Below are 22,674 nucleotides of genomic sequence, written 5' to 3'. Positions count from 1 at the left end.
GACGTTGGGCCTTTGCTGATAAATATTACAATTACACTACGGTAGGCATTGGTTGTATCCACATGAAGGCCCTAGGCAGCAGTTGTTGTTAATCTTCTCTGTATCGTTCCAATTTTAGTATATGTACTGCCGAAGCAAGTACACTTACTATACACTCTAATTTGTATATATACTAACCGCCCTTCGAAACTTCGTAAGCGAGATTTATGTTTTTTGAGATTTAAATTGAGAAAATGTTGCAAAAAACAATTTTTTAAATTTATGTATAAATTTTATAGTTATAGCTATTAGATTTATAAGTTACTTTAAAAAAATATTATGATTATATACGGAATAATCGAGAAAATAACTATAACTTCGATGTTTGGAGACAGTAACGCCATCTAGTGACGCCACAAGCAAACTCAACTGGTATTGTTGGGCATCAGTACCACAGCCAATGTTGGTAAACGCGATATTTGTGCTCACTGGGCCAACGAATGTTATCGTTGTTTAGCCACCGGTACCAACATACACAAAGGCCCATTGTTAGGCGTCAGTGCCACAGCCAATGTTGGTAAATACGATATATGTCATCATTGGGCCATCGGATGATATCTTTGACTAGCCAACGTTGCCAAAATACACAAAGACCCATTGTTGGGCATCCGTGCCACAGCCAATGTTGGTAAATGCGGTATTCGTCACCATTGGGCCAACGAATGTTATCGTTGTTTAGCGAACGGTAGCAAAATACACAAAGGCCCATTGTTGGGCCTCAATGCTACAGCCAATGTTGGTAAATGCGATATTTGTCGTCATTGGGCCATCATATGATATCGTTGATTAGCCAACGTTACCAAAATAAATAAAGGCCCATTGTTGGGCATCAGTGCCACAGCCAATGTTGGTAAATGCGATATTTGTCATCACTGGGCCATCGGATGATATCGTTGATTAGCCAACGTTACCAAAATACACAAAGGCCCATTGTTGGGCATCAATGCTACAGCCAATGTTGGTAAATGCAATATTTGTCGTCATTGGGCCATCGGATGATATCGTTGATTAGCCAACGTTACCAAAATAAAGAAAGGCCGGGAGTCCGGTGATTAGTTCGGCTCTGAATGAACATTACATTATCTATAGTAATAAGTGGTAAGCGGTGTGGGCCACACATATTGTAGATATTATAGCAATTATAGTTAAATAAGTATAACTTGTAGTGGTTGTTTGTTTACCTAAATAAATGAAAAAAAAAAAAAAAAAAAAAAGGCCCATTGTTGGGCATCAGTGCCATCGCCAATGTTGGTAAATGCGATATTTGTCATCATTGGGCCATCGGATGATATCGTTGATTAGCCAACGTTACCAAAATACACAAAGGCCCATTGTTGGGCATCAATGCTACAGTCAATGTTGGTAAATGCGATATTTGTCGTCATTGGGCCATCGGATGATATCGTTGATTAGCCAACGTTACCAAAATAAACAAAGGCCCGTTGTTGGGCATCAATGCTACAGCCAATGTTGGTAAATGCGATATTTGTCGTCATTGGGCCATCGGATGATATCGTTGATTAGCCAACGTTACCAAAATACACAAAGGCCCATTGTTGGGCATCAGTGCCACAGCCAATGTTGGTAAATGCGATATTTGTCATCATTGGGCCATCGGATGATATCGTTGATTAGCCAACGTTACCAAAATACACAAAGGCCCATTGTTGGGCATCCGTGCCACAGCCAATGTTGGTAAATGCGGTATTCGTCACCATTGGGCCAACGAATGTTATCGTTGTTTAGCGAACGGTAGCAAAATACACAAAGGCCCATTGTTGGGCATCACTGCCACTGCCAATGTTGGTAAATGCGATATATGTCGTCATTGGGCCAACGAATATTATCGTTGTTTAGCCAACGGTACCAAAATACACAAAGGCCCATTGTTGGGCATCTGTACCACAGCGAATGTTGGTAAATGCGATGGTGGGCCAATACAAAATTAATGTTGGCTACGGAACGAACCTCATCCCAACGTTTTCCCTACCGTTGGCACCGTGGGCCCCAACGAAAATGCTACTAGGGCTTAAACGACGCATAGTTCACGTTTGGCGATTTTTCCTTTTCGTTATGTTCGTTAAGCAAGTTAAGTTTTTAAGCCACATTTTTGTCAAGCTCGAGTTCTGATGATGGTATCCATAAGGAATCGAGGGAACTCCTCAAATATTAAAGGCACACGTATAGATTTTTTTGTATATTCATTATAAAATCAAGCATTTACATTAAAAACTGTCGCATTTGATCAAGTGGAACTGCTGATAATGACCAGAACAGAACTCTTCAATGACGCATGGTACACGTTTGGTGATTACGAATTTCGATTTTGACTTGGACTGGGACCCGGACTCGGACTCATACCCGGATCCGGTTCAGACCCGGACCTGGACTCGGATCCGGATTCGGACCCGGACTCGGAACCGGACTCGGATCCGGACTCGGACCCGGTCTCGGACCCGGTCTCGGACCCCGACACGGACCCGGACTCGGACCCGGACTCGGACCCGGACCTTGACCCAGAAAACCACTATGATACCTTAACTAAATAAACAACTATGATTACCTACCATAAAATTAATGTACCTATGTATAAAGTACGATGATGCCAATCTTACTAGCCCCTCCCGCTTAAATCCCCGTACACCGCACGGCATGCGCCATTAAGTGGGTTAGGTTAGGTTTGAACTGCGATCCTCACAGAACCGAACAAGGATTAGGTTAGGTTAGAACTGCGAGCCTTACAGAAACGAAATGCTACTTGAAAAGTGGGTTTGATTAGGTTCGAACTGCGATCCGCACAGAACCGAACTGCTATCTAAGGAGTGGGTTAGGCTAGAACTACGACCTTCATGGCTCCTCTTCACGATGGGCCAACGCCGGCCACTCCAAGGGACGCATTTATGCGTTAGAGGGAGCAAGTGATATTGCTATCTCATTCTACCGCATGGCTGCGTCCCTTGGAGTGGCCGGCGTTGGCCCATCCTGTAGAGGAGTCATTATACAGAAGCGAAATGCTAGTAGAAAAGTGGGTGGTTTTACCTCCTTTTCTACATAGTGTACCATCTACAATAATCTTTCATCGGCCCCCATGGAAGTCGGTTTTTTTTTCTTAAAAATTATTATAAGTATATTTTCGCGGAACCCCAACAGAGGCTTTGCGGAACCCTAGGGTTCCGCGGAACACACTTTGAGAATGGCTGCTCTAGCCGCCCATACTTCAAACCTTGCCAAGCAAAATGAAATTTTATATTGTCAACACAAAGTTCAAATTAGAATGGAACAGGATACCTTTTTATTGGTCTCTGGGCGGCTAGAGGTAAAGAAATAAAGGAGACAAAGAAGCAGACGAATCACCTTAATTAAATTGTACAACGGGGCTTAATCGCCTAGGTATTTAAGTTTTAAGATTTACCTCTGACGTTTCGAGGAAGGCGTTGACCCCGTGGTCTCGGAGAAGACTGGCTAACGTTGATATCAACATCTTCTAGCCGTTTTTCGAACTGCCCGCACTTGGTCTTATTTATCAGTTTGAACGTTTTACGCACTGGGGATAATAATATATAAATAACAACAATTGATATGAACTTTAAGTGTAAAAAAATACAAAAAGTTATATCCCAGCATATAATTACTGGGGATCGAACCCAGACCTTCCGTGCAAACAAAAAAAGCGAACGTTTGCAAAATACACCATGATAGTTCTTACATGAGTTGACGAAATTTAGCTACTCATTCTCAAGTAAAAACTAAATATCTTAATACCTCCAAAACCAGCGAAATAAAATTTCTGAATATTTGGCCATTTAATCTGTAAACATGTTTTAAAAAGAATACACTCTTATGATACCGATACAACTATTTGTTTAAGCGCGAGCTATCACAACTTTTCCATTTTGAAAAATTTTCAAAAATTGGCTCGACAAAATTTTTTTATCGGTTCATAGAATTCGGTTACAAAATTTCAGGAGAATCGGTTAAGAATTGCGACCTGTAGAGGAGAACATCCGGACATACAAAACTAAATATCTTAATACCTCCAAAACCAGCGATATAAATTTTCTGAATTTTTTGACATTTAATCTGTAAACATGTTTCAAAAAGATGACTTTCTCATGATACCGATACGACTATTTATATAAGCGCGAGCTATCACAACTTTTCCATTTTGAAAAAAATTCAAAAAATATCTCGACAAATTTTTTTTATCGGTTCATAGAATTCAGTTACAAAATTTCACGAGAATCGGTTAAGAATTGCGACCTGTAGAGGAGAACATCCGGACATACAAAAACAAAACGCCCGAGTCAAAACGTAGACCTTCGCTTCGCTTCGGTCAATGAATATAAAATTAAAATATAAAAACACTTAAAAACAATAAAAAATACATATAAACACATTATAAAAAACCTAAACTAGGGTGCCACCGACAGCGGGGCAGGGCCCAAGCTTATATTACTTATTTTTTTATTTAATTTACTCAGTTTTAAGCTCTGCTCGAGAGGTCTACAGCTCACAGAGCCACTAGTATTATAAATGACCTAGCCTAAGAAGAAAGATAAATAAAGATAGTAATATAATATACAGATAAGATAATCACTTGAATTTTGACAACCCTAAATAGCCGAAAGGGATAGTCCCAAATATTAGAAAGGGATAGCAAGATTCGACCCTGAATCGCTGTCAAACTTCGGTTTTGTAGGAAGTTTCCTTTCTGTATGATAGTACTATTATTTATTATGTGATAATACAGTGTGTAGTATGCGATTGGTCTCGCGTCACAGGCGCGATTGGTCGCAACTAGTTGCGTTAAGCCCCCTCCAGACTATGTGCGTGAATCGCGGCGCGTCGTCGCGGAGCGAACATATCGCGAAGTTGACGTATGACTCCACACTCGCACACTTCATGGTGATTTCGCAGTTTGGTTAGCGGCAATATGGCGGAAAAGCATCAGCTGATCGAGTTTAACTGTTAGTTATCTATGGCATCATACGTGATTTAGCTGTTTTTCCATTTTGTTTTTATTGTAAAACCGTAAAATATAGCTGCTTAATATAATATAATCATAATATAGTTCATATTTATCTTGCCACAGAGGAGCCAAAATATTGTGTAATGTGGAGTCTTGCAAGTTCGCGCTTCGCGTCTCCTTTGACGCGGGCCGAAATACCGACAAAAAACGGAGAACAAGGCGCGAAGGCGTGAACAATCTGCGAAATCGACGCCATACTTGCGTTCGCGGCTTCGCCCGCGATTCACGCGCATAGTCTGGAGGGGGCTATAGTCTGCACGATTGGCTCGAATTCGTGAGTGACACCGCAGAACTAGCACCGTTCTAAGTGCCCGCAAGGCCCGTCCTTAAATATATCTCTATCTAAGTAATACCTTTAATCGAGCAATTCTTTTTTATTTATATATTTCGGGGATCTCGGAAACGGCCCTAAAGATTTCGATGAAACTTGCTATATGGGGGTTTTCGGGGGCGATAAATCGATCTGATGAACCACTACCAGCAGTAACTTACTTTCTATGCATCTCGCTCGTACTCGCATATTAGTGCAAGCGAGATGTACAGAAAGTAAATTACGTAGACGCGAGCGTATCTGTCAATGTCAAAACTGGTGGTAGCCGTACTAGCTAGGTCTTCTCTCTCGGAAAACGCACTTTTGTTTTTTTTTTATATATATTCCGATCAAAGCTCGGTCTCCCAGATGTGTTTGTGGAGACTGGTCTGTTTAAGCTAACACGAGCTATTATACTTAGTAACTTAATTTTTATTAATTAATTACAGTGAGACGCCTCATTCTGTTCTCGTATGTTTCTTTTCTCTTAATGAATGTATTAATTATACAGGATATTGACTCTTGGAGACCCTATACATCTCTAAGGATAATTCCTCGGATAGACAATTTTAAAGCCGTTTCAAGTTACTGGTGACTATCGGCTCGATGGGTAATGAAGTAGAGATTCACTAAACATGAAATAGTAAAGATATGTGACGTTCCACTGCAAAAGGTAGCTTATGGTGGCTAGCGCCGCGATTCGGGAAATGAATTAGAGATTCACTATAGTCCGTTTTTTAGCATTAGAAAGAACTTCGCAGAAGTAAGCTTGTGGTTCCAAATCCGGCACTTTTAGCGGTAACAATTTGAAGTAAATTATATTGACCATGCTACATTAGATAATTCAATAACAATTAAAGAGCCTGATAAAAACTGCACGCTTGCTTCTGTGGAGTTCTTTCTAATGCTAAAAAACCGGCCAAGTGCGAGTCGGACTCGCGTTCCAAGGGTTCCGTACTTTACTAAATTTTTAACAATATATTTTTTTTATATATGTGAAACGCGAGTGAATTGCCTTTAAAAAACCCGTAGGGGTCGGATCAAAAACTAAGTAATTGGTCCGACTCACGCTTGACCACATATTTCTAATAGGTTTTCCTGTCATCTATAGGTAAAGATCTATTTTATGTATTTTTTTCAAAATTTTAGACTCAGTAGTTTCGGAGATAAAGGGGGGGTATGGTCATTTTTTTGCCTATTTTCTTGAATTACTTCTAAACTGTTTATTTTAAAATTATAAAAAAAATATGTTTGAGATTCTCACATTGAGCTCTTTCATTTGATATGTAACACGATATAGTTTGAAAAACTTTATTTTTTGATTTTCTCATTTACCCCCCCCCCCCCCATGTTTAAAATTCATTTGTTTACGTTACATGTCCGTCTTTGGGTCACAAACTTACATATGTGTACCAAATTTCAACTTAATTGGTCCAGTAGTTTCGGAGAAAATAGGCTGTGACAGACGGACAGACAGACAGACAGACAGACAGACAGACAGACGCACGAGTGATCCTATAAGGGTTCCGTTTTTTTCCTTTTGAGGTACGGAACCCTAAAAACGAACTATATGTATGAAATAGTGACGATAATATATCTTTGTTTTACAAGGGGGCAAAGTTTTTGTTTAACCGCTCGTGCTAATATTGATACCCGATCAAGCGAAAGATTCCAAAATTGAACCACGAGCGTAGCGAGTGGTTCGAAAAATGGAATCTTGAGCGTTGCGAGGGTTTCAAAGCACGAGGGTTAAACAAAATTTGCCCCCGAGTGAAACACAAAATTTTTCACCACACCAACCCGAAGCCAATATTAAATGTAAAATATCAAACAAAAACAAACCAAATCAAATCCAAGTGAATGTTATTAAATATTTATCATCCATAATCATCATTTGAAAGTAAATTCTACCAGCAAACATAAGAAAATAACTCAAAATTTGCATTTGATTACTTTGTCTCACATGTGAATAAAATGCAACTTTGCTATTAGTTTTTGAATTGCAAAGTAAGCCTTTCCGAGCTGGTGTGGTGAAAATAACTATTACTATATCGTATCTAGTTAATCGCTAATTAATTTCCCGAATTGCGCCGAATATTAAAGCCGTGTCAAGTTACTGGTGAGCATGTTAGTGCTGCGCCGCCCGCATGCAGGCAGATTGACTAGCCAAAGTGCCGTCCATTGTTTATCTGCTGTAGGCCCTTTGCTGATAGCCATGTTGAAGTTCGGGCATGCAAATACGGAGCCATGGTGAACTCGTGCGGGTGAGGGCTAAGTTTACCATCGATCGGGCTCACAGTTTTTTAGAATACAGAATACAGATCTTTATTGGTAAAAGTAGATTTTACAGGTCACATTTTATACATATTTACAAAAAATATATGCTAGTAGGTAGGTACATACATATTTTCTTTAATTAAATTAATTATTTCATAACATTTTTTAAACAAAAACATTATTCTTATTACGTTGTTATTGTTAACATTAATACAATTAATTATGGTGCAGTAGTCAATGACCTCATCGAATATTTATAAATTCGTCAATGCTGTAGAATGCTTTTTCTATAAGCAGCAGTTTAAGTTTAGTTTTAAATACTTGGTCACTATTTAAGTTAAGTATATCTGAGGGTAACGAATTGTAAATAGTTGGTCCTATGACGCTGAGTGACCGTCGTGATTTGGCGAGTCGGCGCCTCGGGGCAAGTAGCCGGGGACGGCGCTCACTACTAGCACGTTTATAGTTATGTATGTTTTGCCTAACGTACATACACGCGGCCAGTATGTATACACAGGGTAGGGTAAGGATTTTATGTTTCTTAAACAATTGTTGTGCCGGATGGTCCACAGGCTTTCCATCAATTACACGAATGGCGCGTTTTTGCATTTTGAACGCCCTGTCCTTATCAGCAGCGGTAGCCCACAGTTCCACTCCCTGAACTAATATCGAGTGAAAATAACCATAGTAAGCCATCTTTAGGTTCTCGATTGATAGACTACCGGCTAACCGGGACAGCGCATAACATGCTGAGGCCAGTCTGTCACAGGTCATTGAAATATGAGACGCCCACGTCAGCCCAGAGTCGATCATGAAACCCAAGTACTTAGCAGTATCAACTTGTGGTATTATTGTGTCATTTAGTACTATATTAAGTTTATATTTTATTGAATTTCTTAGCTGAAAATGTATGATATTGGTCTTTTCAAGATTAAGTGACATGCCATTAGAGGTGAACCATTTTTCAACTAGGTTTATTACATGACCAAGGTTAGATTTTAAGCTATCAAAACTGTCGGCATTTACAATTATGCAAGTGTCGTCTGCAAATAAAACATATTCTACGTCAGGACAGGCTGTCGTTATGTCGTTTGCTAGTATTAAAAAAAGATTGTTTCCAGCGACAGATCCTTGAGGGACGGCGCTGTTACCAGTTGACTCAAGGTCTGATTTAGAGTCGAGCACGTAGGTGCGTTGCTTTCTGTTTTCTAGGAAGGAAGAAATCGTTTTATGAAAGGATCCTGTGACACCGTACTCAAACAATTTCTTAAGAAGAAGAGAGTGATCAATAGTCTCGAAGGCGCGCGACAAGTCGCAGAAGATGGCGGCGACCTGTCGCGAGTCCTCCAGGTGCCCTAACACTCTCCCCACCACGTCCCGCACGGCATCTGATGTCGAGCGCCCAGGCTGGTACGCATATTGCTGGCTATTTAATAATCTGTTAGATGTAAAATGATGCATTAATCTATTACTAAGTAGTCGCTCAAATATTTTTGAGATGATAGGAACGAGTGATATTGGTCTATAAGACTTAGGTAGACATAATTCGCCCTTGCCTTTGTTAATTGACAATTCGTTAACCTTCGGTATATTTTATATAAACTGAAATAAATGACCTAATATAGTTATACTAATGTACCTATACAAAGAAAACATGACTTGCTATAAAGTTTTAATATCAAGAAAGACTTTTTAGTAGTAAAGTATTTATTTATTTATTAATTGTAAGCAATAACGGATTGAAAACAAGGTTTAACAAAAGGATTTAATGGTGAATAATAATTGTAAGATTGTAAGTAAATAAATTTTATTTGTCTCAAAATATTTCAGAAATAGGTAAAGGAACCGTTTAAAACCTCAATACGCAATACTTTTTAAAGAAACACGTCAAAATTGTCACGTCATACAATGTTATGATTTCCACAATGTTTACAAAACTCAACTAAACAAACACAAACCATACAAAATGCAGACAAAATAACCGCGTGCAAATAATAATACTAGCTTAAGAAGCAGTGTTCAAACGTTTTAAATAATGCATAGCCAAAACCACTTGTTTATGTGAAACCTAAAAAAAATCAGACAAAGAACTTTATCTACCAGAAAGCCTGAGGATCTCCACAACAACCGGATACCCAACAGCTTCAATCTTCATATCACCAACATTTTTAGGGTTCCGTACCCAAAGGGTAAAACGGGACCCTATTACTAAGACTTCGCTGTCCGTCCGTCCGTCCGTCCGTCCGTCCGTCTGTCACCAGGCTGTATCTCACGAACCGTGATAGCTAGACAGTTGAAATTTTCACAGATGATGTATTTCTGTTGCCGCTATAACAACAAATACTAAAAACAGAATAAAATAAAGATTTAAATGGGGCTGCCATACAACAAACGTGATTTTTGACCAAAGTTAAGCAACGTCGGGAGTGGTCAGTACTTGGATGGGTGACCGTTTTTTTTTTTGCTTTTTTTTTGTTTTTTTTTTGCATTATGGTACGGAACCCTTCGTGCGCGAGTCCGACTCGCACTTGCCCGGTTTTTTTTTTTATAACACTGTTGTCCCACTGCTGGGCAAAGCCCTCGCCATTTGGTCCTTTATGTGGTTAACCAACATTTATTTCAAAATCTATTAACCCCTTGTATATGTACATCGCCCACTGTTAACTGTCAGTTCGTAAACCTTATTATGGCTCCTCTACACGATGGCCCAGCGCCGGCCACTCCAAGGGACGCATTTATGCGTTACAGGGGTCCCCAAAATATTTCACCTGAGGGCCATATAGCGCCTCAGAAACTTTCGCGCGGGCCACCGTCTGGTTGCTGCTGTTAGGAACAGTTCCACTCTCAGTGAATGCTGAACCCCTGGAGCCTGGCTCCCGCGGGCCGGACAGTGGGCACTCGCTTTGGGTGTCGGCGGGCCGGAACGGAACGCGTCGCGGGCCGGATTTGGCCCGTGGGCCGGGGTTTGGAGAGCCCTGCGTTAGAGATCTTATTCTACCGCATAGCTGCGTCCCTTGGAGTGGCCGGCGTTGGCCCATCGTGTAGAGGAGCCATTACATGAGGCATAAGGTCCACCGATGGCCAGTTAAGAGTGTAGCTGTTTGTGTGTATAGGACGGATCCTGACCGACTGACCTCCTAAGGCCCAAGGTGAATAAGTACTATAGGTGGGACCACCTATAGTACTTATTCAAGTTCAATGAAATTTAAGTCATATTCGATTGGAATAGAGTTGCTTTTGCTTTGTTTCGTTCAGTTTTTGAACAACGCAAAATCAACTCTATTTCCTACATTGTAGGTTCAAATTTCTGTGGCAAATTATGCATATTTCTGTTATATGACTGGGCCTTAGGAGGTTAAGTCAACTTCTTGCATATATTCAAGAACGAGTTTTTTACTCTACAGCACAACTGAAATTTGAACCCGATTTTTGACCACCCGTGAAAGGTTAAAATATCACCCATTTCCAAAAGCATGGCAAAACTATTCAATGATATTCCTATAAAGCCACTACCCCCCTCTATTCGGGAACGATTAACCCTGCAAACGTTACTGAACAACCCCCAACAATACATAAACAATATAAACTACGGTGAACTACGGAAACGACGTGATCGCCCACAATATAAAGAGGAGGTGAGCCGACTTTTTATTAAATATTCTGATTTGCCAAATTTCGGTAAAAATTTGTGTGATTAGGGAATATTACGCAAAACTCTGCTTAGGGGGCGCCACTACCAGAATACCACTCCATCACGATCTGGCTCCAATTTCACCACGGCATGTCGAGCGACAATTGTCAAGCGACAGGTGACATTACAATTTTATAATAGTTATTTGTTTTACAAGGGGGCAAAGTTGTTGTTTAACCGCTCGTGCTAATATTGATACCCGAGCAAGCGAAAGATTCCAAAATTGAACCACGAGCGTAGCGAGTGGTTCGAAAAATGGAATCTTGAGCACTGCAAGGGTTTCAAAGCACGAGGGTTAAACAAAATTTGCCCCCGAGTGAAACACAAAATTTTTCACCACACCAACCCGATGCAAATATTAAATGTAAAATATCAAACAAAATCAAACCAAATCAAATCCAAATGAATGTTATTAAATATTTATCACCCAAAATCATCATTTAAAAGTCAATCTTACTAGCAAACATAAGAAAACAACTCAAAATTTGCATTTGATTACTTTGCCTCACATGTGAATAAAATGCAACTTTGCTATCAGTTTTTGAAGTGCAAAGTAAGCCTTTCCGAGCTGGTGTAGTGAAAAATATTTTCTATAGAAATACTTAGAAACATGACAGGCAGTTTGCTACAATTGTATGTATTACAATTATGTTGTGAAACAAGAATTATTTTTTCTAGACGACATATCTGTAGAATTGTCGGTGAATCTTGACAGGAAATGAGTTATATGTCGGAATTTCGTTACAATTGTAGTGTTTCTTGTGACAATTGTCATAAACTTAGCAAGAGAAATATCCGTTTTTTTTCCGATATAATAGTTTTTTTTAATAATTCAATGATGGTGGCAAACAGGAATACGGCCCGCCCGATGGTAAGCGGTAACCGTAGCCCATGGATGCCTGTGACGTCAGCAACAGTGATGTTTTACAATTGTCGCACCTATCACCCTGGTGAAATTGGGGCCTGGGGGTCTACCGCGAAACAATAAAATCGACATTTTCGTTATTTATTTAATTTGCTGGTGACTACTGTAGTCACCAGCAAACAGAAGCAGCTGTAACAGCTGCTGCAACTCAGCTGAAACGTCGGAATTTAAAGTAAAAGACCCGTTTGCGTAATTAAATATTTGTTTTCAACGTTATAATAAGCAGTTTTAGCCAACCGAATAATCGGCCGACTATTCGTATTCGACAAAGTCCATATTCGGCCCATCTCTTGTCTCGAACTTACAGGCCGCGTAGCCAAGATGCCAATCACTTACGCTCCGTAGCGATCGAAACGCAAAAATTCTTCCATATTAGCGCGTCACTGTCGCGCTAATATGGAAGAGTGATAGAGAGACACAAAGCGTTTCGTTGTCGAAGCTATAGCGATTGTAACCTTGGCTAGGCCGGCAGCATCGCTCTAACAACTGAGCTACCGAGTCATACCCGTTGCCAGCGACTATTGTTGTTGTATAAAGCTCGTATCGGTGCAGGCGGTTATAGAAGAGAGACAGCCGCCGAGGCCTTCTGTGGTGAGCGAGAGGACGCAGACTAAAGATGTGCTGGATGCGGAGACCAATACGAAGATGGTGCGGTTATCGTGAGTATAAATATTTAGGGGTAACCTCTTATCGGCCTATGCCTTTTTCCAGGGGTCCCCACACTAGGCTAGGCCTGTACCGCGGGAGACCAAGTACCGTCTTTGACCCACATGAAAACCTCATGTAAAAGGGTCTAATAAAAAAAACGAAAACAAATAATTATAGTGCAATAATATAACCTGGACCGAGTAACGGCCCAATTCGAACTTTAGGATACGTCAGTTAATAGATCTCGAAAAGATATGGATTAGATATGTCAGTGTCAAACAAGTGTCAAAAGCGATGTTTCTTCAAACACAAATGTCACTTTTGACACTTGTTTGACACTGACATATCTAATCTCTTCTTCTTCCTCGTTCCCTCAATGCTGAGGATCGCGACCACATGCAACATCTCTCCATTGATTGCGGTCATAAGCCAAGTGGACCGCACGGTGCAGGCTGCCGCCACTCATCTTCTTCATGATTATTTGTTTTGTTGTTGTTAGATTTTTCGGACATCACCAATGCATGATATGGAGAAGTGGTCATCTTGGGGCGAATGATTGGCAAACTCGCTCAGGGTGGGGCTCGTAAGAGATGATATCTAATCTATATCGTTTCCATATCTATTATTTGACGTATCTTAAAGTTCGAATATGGCTGTAAATCTCAATCAATGGCCAAAGTTACCCTCTAGGGCTAAAGTAACCCGACTTTACGGCATGTGTTTGTACGTCATGAGTGACAGTTGTAATAACCGCGTGACGTTCGTATTTTTTGTTCAGAATGGTGGAGAGCCAGAAAAGGAAATTGAAGAGCAGATGTACGACAGCGTTGGTGAAGGGGGCTATCCTGGCGTCCCGCAGCCCCTATGTGGAGATAGCCAGGCGACTGAGACATGAGATGTGAGTCACAATTATTGCTTACCTCCTACATTACTGCACAATGCCGTTGGCGAGGCGCTACCCTGGCCTCCCGCAGCCCCTACGTGGAGATAGCCAGGCGACTGAGACATGAGATGTGAGTCACAATTATTACTTAACTCCTACATTACTGCACAATGCCGTTGGCGAGGCGCTACCCTGGCCTCTCGCAGCCCCTACGTGGAGATAGCCAGGCGACTGAGACATGAGATGTGAGTCACAATTATTACTTACCTCCCACATTACTGCACAATGCCGCTGACAAAGGGGGCTGGCGTCTCGATATATTTAAACCCAACGGCTGAAAAGAAATGGATCACTCAGTATAGACATTTTTAATAAAGTGACTCTTTTTTGTGTTACTTATATTGTTATATTGTTTACAGAGTCGACAAACAGAAAAGGACACCTTTTTCCAAGGATTCAATGAAACGAATACCTGAAGTCAAGCAACGACGCGGGTAACAAAAACGGACACTATTGACATTTATTCATAGAACGACCGTTTAATGATTGAAACGATATGGATTAGATATGTCAGTGTCAAACAAGTGTCAAAATTGACATTTCTTCAAACAAAAACGTCACTTTTGACTTGTTTGACACTGACATATCTAATCCATATCGTTTCAATATTATTTGACGTATCTCATTGTTCGAATACGGCTGTAAAACGACTATTATTTTCGTAGTCGACATCTAGCGTCAAGTAGCGGAATTAACACTACTCTTAGAGTATTTAATAATTGGAGTCGCTTTTAAGAGCTTACCCCTCTGCCGGAAACCTTACACAATTCTGCAAACTTTTGTACGGACTGACATGGCTATTTGTACGTTACGTACAACTCATGTAGAAATAGCACATTTGACGTCCCCTCCCCGCAAACATCGGCAGACTGTTTCGTAAAGAAAATGACAGCGATGACATCTCCAGTTACTAAATGCTGTAAGTCAGTTCTGCTACTCAATTTTAGAATGTTGTTTCCAGCATCCTAAAGAAGGTTCTAGAGGACATGACGCTGGAAGGCATGTGCTCGACCGGAACCACCACGGACAAGAAGCAACCCCCTCTCGACAAGATACTGAAAGAAAAACACAGTATGTGAGTTTACCCTTGCTAGTATTTCCAACTATAAATATTGGTTTTATTTTTACAAGCTTTTATTTACTTTCACCTGACCGTTGTCTGTCTGTAATCAAATCTTGCAAGTGAAATTTGGTACACATCCCGGTTTCCGATTGAGCTGAAATTTTGCATGCATGTATAAATCGGATGACAATGCAATATTATGGTACCGTCGACCTGATATGATGATGGTGACAGGAGGTGGCCATAGGAATTCTGTGATGAAACAGCGCAACCTAATTGTGTTAGGGGTTTTTAGAATTGTCTCTATGAGTATTAGTTATCTGTCGTAGGAAAAGTACAGTCAGCGATAAAAGCTTGTACCAAAAATGAAATTTTTGCCAAATACTTATTAACTAGCGACCCGCCGCAGCTATGTATAGGTTAACAAATTAACATAAGTACATATAAACCTTCCTCGAGAATCACTCTATTGATAGGTGACAACCGCATTAAAATCCGCGTTCCGTAGTTTTTGAATTTATTTTATAGGTAGGTAGGTACTTTGTTTTATATTGACGGGGGTTTCCAGAAAATATTGATTATAAGATAAAAACTAGAGTCCCCTGTTATTTATACAAAATTTTGGAGTCAGTTTGTGACGGTTCATTCAAAATGTATGTGGAAGTGCGTCACTAAACTGAATACTTTTTTCTTTTTAATCAATAATAGACACAACAACACAGCAACAGAGTAGTTTTAACAAAAATGATCTCAGTTGGTCCATAAAAATAAATGAAATTGAATTGAAATTTGAATTTCGAAAAAAATAAATGGAAATACACACAACGTAAATTGGTAATAAATGTTCCAGCTTCATGAGATACTCAAAAAGCTGCAAGGCGAAGAAGCGCGTGCGCATGGACAACAAACCGGCCTTCTTCTTCACCAAGAGAGACCAGGACTCCGTGCAGTCCTTAAACGAGGCCGCAGATAACGAGAGGCCTAAGCGAGTCCCCGATGTCAATGACAACTGTGAGTACATACTTCAATTATTAGGCAATTTATGAACTCTTTCATTTCCGCCTAGGGTTACCAGATGACAGGAATTTTCGTGACATGTCAGGAATTTTGGCCTTTTGTCGGGAATGGGGATTGGGAACGGAACACGAAAATGTCAGGATTTTTTTTTAATTGATATACTTTTTTATAAAGTACCGTAAAGTCGGGTTACTTAAGCCCTGGAGGGTAACTTTGGCCATTTGCACTATAATTATGGAAATATGCCATGAGTTTGGTTTTAGCTAAAATTAATAAAACGCGGCTATTGGCTCCAACGGGCTATTGCTATTGGCTAACGGCTAGACACAACCCCTCCCCCCCTCGCTGTCGTCAACGTCAAAAATATGAATGTCAGGAAAAATATTCGGAAAGCAGGAATTTTGTCAGGAAATTCAAAATTTGTGTCTGGTAACCCCTGGTATTTCCGCCGCCCTTTGCACTCTCTTCAGGGATGATTTCCGACATAAAAACTATCCTATGTCCTTCCCCGTCCTGTCCTTTCCTTGTCTGCCTCTCTATCGATCGAATAAGCAAGAGTGATAGAGAGGCAGAAACCGAACTTTCGATTGTCCTGTTTCTTGTGATTGAGTTAGTGACGCCCTCTACGCAGGGTTTTGCGTAATATTCCCTAATCTCTTTGTTCAGGATCATTAAGATTATGACAGATCTCTGTATGGATAGTTAGCATTTATATTAAAACTGAAGTCATTTTTAATCCAAAAGGCCTATTATTCCGTTGCTGAATTCTTGGATGAATAGCTCGACGATAACTATTATTTTTAAATTTTTATGACATTCTGAGAATTTTATTGTTGTATTTTTCAGAGCGCTGGTGGCCTAGCGGTAAGAGCGTGCGACTTGCAATCCGGAGGTCGCGGGTTCAAACCCCGGCTCGTACCAATGAGTTTTTCGGAACTTATGTACGAAATATCATTTGATATTTACCAGTCGCTTTTCGGTGAAGGAAAACATCGTGAGGAAACCTGCATAAATCTGCGAAGAAATTCAAAGGTGTATGTGAAGTCCCCAATCCGCATTGGGCTAGCGTAAGGATTATAGCCCAAGCCCTCTCGCGCTCGAGAGGAGGCCTGTGCCACAGTACACTAAGAACAGTAGTGAATCTAAGGCCGCTCGGCAAGTTATTTGCCTACTCTTGCGTTGGCGCTTAGGGTTGTCACTACTTTTTCTCAAAAATGGACGGCAAAGTCGACTTTGCCGTCTAAAAAATCGGTCGCGAAGCGCGTAGTTTATGGTTAGTCAAAAATTAAAAAGTTAAAAACATTGCAGTCTCGATTTTGGGACTGCAATGTTGCATACAAATTCCATTATTTGTTGAGTTTCAAACTTTTTAAAAGTTGAAATGGCCATATCAAATGAAGGCACAGGCCCAATAAACAGCCAAACAGATGTTTAGTACCGCGACTATTTAGGTGTCTCAAATAGGTTGGCGTATTTTTGGCAGAAAAATATACTTCTATTTTTTTATTAAAAAAATAAAAAGGCGGCAACGGCTTTTCTCTGTGAAAATATATACGGAAGAACGTTGCTTTTGTAAAATATTTCTATGATATTTATATTTCTTGCACCATTTTTGAGAAAAGCACTATATATGACTCGGCTGGAAGGCTACTTGCTGGCTTCGGATTCAATTAAACGGACTCCCAAGGTCGTCCGTTTAAAACGAATCCTCAGCCTGCAAGTAGCTACTTCCGAGCCTCGACAATAATGTACTATTTCTCAAAAATGGGCGGCAAGGTCGACTTTGCCGTTTAAAAAATAGGTCGCGAAGCGCGTAGTTTATGGTCACTCAAAAATTAAAAAGTTAAAAACATTGCAGTCTCGCTTTTGGGACTGCAATGTTGCATACAAATTCCATTATTTGTCGAGTTCCAAACTTTTTAAAATTTGATATGGCCATATTAAATGAAGGCACAGGCCCATTAAACAGCCAAACTGATGATTAGTACCGCGACTATTTAGTTGTCTCAAATAGGTTGGCGTATTTTCGGCAGAAAAATACACTTCTATTTTTTTATTAAAAAAATAAAAAGGCGGCAAGGACTTTTTTCTGTGAAAATATATACGTAAGAACGTTGGTTTTGTAAAATATTTCTATGATATTTATGTTTCTTGCACCATTTTTGAGAAAAGCACTATATATGACTCGGCTGGAAGGCTACTTGCTGGCTTCGGATTCAATTAAACGGACTCCCAAGGTCGTCCGTTTAAAACGAATCCTCAGCCTGCAAGTAGCTACTTCCGAGCCTCGACAATAATGTACTATTTCTCAAAAATGGGCGGCAAGGTCGACTTTGCCGTTTAAAAAATAGGTCGCGAAGCGCGTAGTTTATGGTCACTCAAAAATTAAAAAGTTAAAAACATTGCAGTCTCGCTTTTGGGACTGCAATGTTGCATACAAATTCCATTATTTGTCGAGTTCCAAACTTTTTAAAATTTGATATGGCCATATTAAATGAAGGCACAGGCCCATTAAACAGCCAAACTGATGATTAGTACCGCGACTATTTAGTTGTCTCAAATAGGTTGGCGTATTTTCGGCAGAAAAATACACTTCTATTTTTTTATTAAAAAAATAAAAAGGCGGCAAGGACTTTTTTCTGTGAAAATATATACGTAAGAACGTTGGTTTTGTAAAATATTTCTATGATATTTATGTTTCTTGCACCATTTTTGAGAAAAGCACTATATATGACTCGGCTGGAAGGCTACTTGCTGGCTTCGGATTCAATTAAACGGACTCCCAAGGTCGTCCGTTTAAAACGAATCCTCAGCCTGCAAGTAGCTACTTCCGAGCCTCGACAATAATGTACTATTATTGTACCTTCATACTGATACGCGACCCGGCCGCCGCGCCCCGCGCCCAACGGCGGGTTGGTCAACGACACCTTCTCGTAACTCATGAGGCCCTGGTACTTGTGCAGCGCTAAATTCAATTTTTAAAGAGTTTTTTTTCTCGATTTTAGCCACCGTAGCCTATGGAGACTAACAAGTAACGCTAAGCGGTATTCGTAGGCAATGGATGTTCCTATATTAAGGGTGTCACGTGTGCGTTTCTGACTTATGATGCAATTGTTCCTACAATACAATACGACCGCGGCGAGCTGTACTGAGGCCTACCGAGAGCAGACAAATGCGAGCGGGTGGGCAGCTTACTCGAATGCACGCGATCACAGTCGCGGTACAGCCCACACTGCCGCCACCGTATTCCCCCGTATTTTATGCTAATGTGTACGTGGCAGCGCGTGCGTACACGGCGTCCGGCGCGCACGCACACATTTAAGCCGGCAGCGGCACATTTCTATGAAGATTCACTACTGTTCTTGTACTGTGCCTGTGCCCAGCAGTGGGACGTATATAGGCTGAGATGATTATTTTTATTTTCTTTATTGGAGAAACAACAGAAGTAAGTACATAATAGTTAATGGTAAGTTATATAATTCAAAAGATGAACCTGATGATGGTATTCAAAAGATGATGATGAGAATGATGATGATGATGATGATTTTTCTTTTTGTATTAATGTATTTAGTTTGACATTCATCTTGCATACCTATGTACCTACCTAATTAACCTAAATAACACTGACAATGTATGATTAATACAAATAAAATTAATATGAATATGTTTTAGCATCAGATAATTCAGAAGACGACACTAGCCTTGAGCGTAAGCCGGCCCGGCTGGTACTGCGCGCGTCGTCCGGCAAACGGTCCGTGCCGTCCGTGTCATCCGGGTCGGACGTTTCGGACGCGTCGGATGACAGCTCCACGGAAGTCTGTAATAGGTCTAGCGTAAGTATTTTGATCATCATTATATCAGCCCATATCAGCCTTTTATCGCCCAGTGCTGAGCAACGAAGGAGTAGAGGGCGTGCATCCAGTAGATGGTCAGATGTGGTCGAAAATATTACCCAGACTTCGCTCCAAGCAACGACGCAGATGGCCGAAGATCGAGAGGCCTGGAGAGCAGTGGTAGGAAGAATAACCCATAGGAGTCACGTCCCTCAGACATGAGGTCACGACCATGAAGAAGAAGAAGAAGCTGAGCATAGGCATTTCTTCGAGTACGCTACTTATCCCGGTCCTGAGCCAATCTCATCCAGAAGTGACCCGCAATCTTCCGAATGTCGTCCACCCAACGAGCCAACGGACGCCAGGCACTTCTTTCGTCTAAAAGCGGCCACGATTCCGTTAACACATTCACTGCCACTAAGTGCTACGGGTTACGCTCGTAGCGCAAAGCCACGGTTTCGCCGTATGGAGCGCGTAGTGGCTACGAACAGTGTACCCGACAGTAGGGTTCCTGGCCCGGGAAGTGTTAACATTTGGGCCCACCTGCCAGCACTCTGCCTGGCGACATGTCCCGCCACTCCCGCGCAGCTCATGCATTCAGCATTATTTTCACACAAGCATATAATACGGGCACTTCTCTGATGAAAGCACCAGGTTGTCCGGCGTTTCTCGTATATCTAAAGTGATGTAGTGTTTAAGCGTGAAGAGGTAACTGACAGACAGACGGAAAGAGCGTTTGTAATGCATATATTATTAGGGATTAGGGATTCATTTGTTACACTTACCAAACCGCAGCTTAGCTCTAATAACTTCTCAACAACCGCCTCGGTTGAACGGTAGACCTACTACCACGAAACCAAGTAGCTTTTGCTATTTCTAAAATATTTTTGAAAGAACAACATTAATACAGACATACTGTAATCCCTTCGCGTCGATAAGCCCTAATTATCGCCGGGGAATCGAACCCACGTCCCGAGCGCTCCCCGGGGACCCATGTCCAAGAACCATGTATTACAATAGGGTACGCAAGTAAGAGCTAAACCGGCTAGCATGACTTGTCGCGCGCGCGACTCCATACATCCAGCGCGACTTCGGAGTCAAGCCACAGAATAAGTAAAAGTACTACCGTACAGAAAGGACACTTCCTACAAAACCGAAGTTTAACAGCGATTCAGGGTCGAATCGTGATATCCCTTTCAAACTTATGGCACTATCCTTTTCGGCTATTTAGGGTTGTCAAAATTAAATCTTATCTGTGGTCGTGCACGCAAAGGGACGTCAAGTTGTGTCAACTCTAATAATTACTCGAAGTCAGGAGTGTCTCCCCAATTTGAACAACGATTCTGAGATATTACTGCGGTACCACCCCCACTCCATCGCCCACATTCCTAATTGTACATCGATGGACCTTAATGCCTTTTGTAATAAGGTCCACCGATGTACAGTTAGGAATGTTGCTGTTTTGATGATACCGATCCTATCTCTCGGTGTCAAAAGTGACGTTTTTGGTTGACAAAATTAATGAAAAAGTTCCCTCTGTTTGAAATCGATTAAAAAAAAACACAAATCATAACAATAATTTTGATTTTGGTGAAAGATGCATAAGACGCGAGTTGGCACAGTGGCTGTTAACAGTCACTGGGTAGAAAGCGGCGCACACCTCTCGACACCCCTGAGCCGCTCACACCGATGTTGCTCCTGGTCGTCTTCGCGACGGCGGTTTCAGGGGCCCATCTAGTCAGCGGCGAGTCACCGCCTGCCTCGATGACGGTGTTAACATTGTTATGGCAGGTGTCTGGACCTCTTTTACAATAGCCCAGTCTCATTGTCCACCCAAACATCAATCCATAGACCGGAATACTGTTCACTTTTTCTACAATAGTCCCAATGCCTGCTGCGACCGGTTCATGGGTGTCTATTGTTGCGCCTGTGAACGGGTTCCAGCAGGCGTTCTACATGACATTAAAACTCTCCAAGGGGCCTCTACGTGTTGGATCTATATCTCCACGCAAGCCTATCAAAAGACCGGGATTTATAGGCCCGTGAAATCCAAAAGGAGACACAAAATTTTGATTTATTCCTAGTTACCAATGCTCGTCACAAAACTAGAATAACATCCTGAACTATCCCGACAAGTATCAGAGGTTATTGATATTGCTGGGAGTCACTTTTTAGGGGTCTCTGAGGACCCCTATACGGGTGTTGAAAGAATATGGGGGCTAATCGCTATTTACAGTGCAACCTTAGACTTAAAATAAATGTCTGTTTACGTGCAGACTTCGGATTTTAGGGGGCAACAATTTGTGCCATTTCCAACCAAAAGGGGTACTTATTGTCGGTTTCTATATATGTCGGCGGCCGACCGCAAGATCAGGCATATCGTGAAATTCCTAGGCATATCGAAAAACGTGAAAATCTTTGACTGCCTTAGTCGACGGAGCCCCGCTACGCGGGGCTTCTATTTCTGGGCAGTTTGCCCTTCGGGCATCTGAAGCAACCTAACGACCCTATATCTTACCTATATATTGGTTTAATGTGACTATCGTCAAAACATTACACATAGTAATTTAAATTTATATTAATAAACCTTCTTGTATTTTTTTGTACCATAAAATAATTACTATACCAAGAAATTGATATCCATTGTTTTTCCAAAAACTCCGCCACCCGTTTCCTTCGTTTCTGAACTTCGCTTAAGAGGGAAAAATAGCTTTGCGATCGTAACGAAATACCGGTACCTTTTTCTATGAAGCTCCTTTTCGGGAGGAAACTGCTCAGGCCTCAATATAGGCACGAGGGGTAAACGACAACTTTGCTCTTAGAGACCATACACTAGCGTCTCCCAAGCGTCAGCGTCAACTCTATGGCTGCTGCTAGACGCAACGTTGGCGCATGCGCA

The 22,674-nt window shown here is 41.1% G+C and overlaps 1 protein-coding gene and 1 long non-coding RNA gene across 2 annotated transcripts in view; both read left to right on the top strand.

Moving 5' to 3' along the window:
- Nucleotides 1–11,504: 11,504 nt before the first annotated feature.
- The window catches only part of LOC134673918 (uncharacterized), a 43,927-nt gene continuing 32,757 nt past the window's right edge, over nt 11,505–22,674 (top strand). The window contains exon 1 of the long non-coding RNA XR_010099520.1: nt 11,505–11,514. This is a non-coding gene — a long non-coding RNA (uncharacterized LOC134673918). The remainder of the gene's footprint in view (nt 11,515–22,674) is intronic.
- LOC134674046 (uncharacterized) lies at nt 11,957–15,971 on the top strand. Its single transcript, XM_063532096.1, has 6 exons — nt 11,957–11,979; nt 12,787–12,930; nt 13,698–13,817; nt 14,222–14,296; nt 14,824–14,937; nt 15,776–15,971. The coding sequence occupies exons 1-6, from the start codon at nt 11,957–11,959 to the stop codon at nt 15,969–15,971; spliced, it is 672 nt and encodes a 223-aa protein (XP_063388166.1).

Source organism: Cydia fagiglandana, chromosome 19 (assembly GCF_963556715.1).
Source record: "Cydia fagiglandana chromosome 19, ilCydFagi1.1, whole genome shotgun sequence".
Taxonomy (NCBI): domain Eukaryota; kingdom Metazoa; phylum Arthropoda; class Insecta; order Lepidoptera; family Tortricidae; genus Cydia; species Cydia fagiglandana.
The sequence above is the reverse complement of the archived record's forward strand: the minus strand, read 5'-3'. Positions and strand labels throughout refer to the sequence as shown.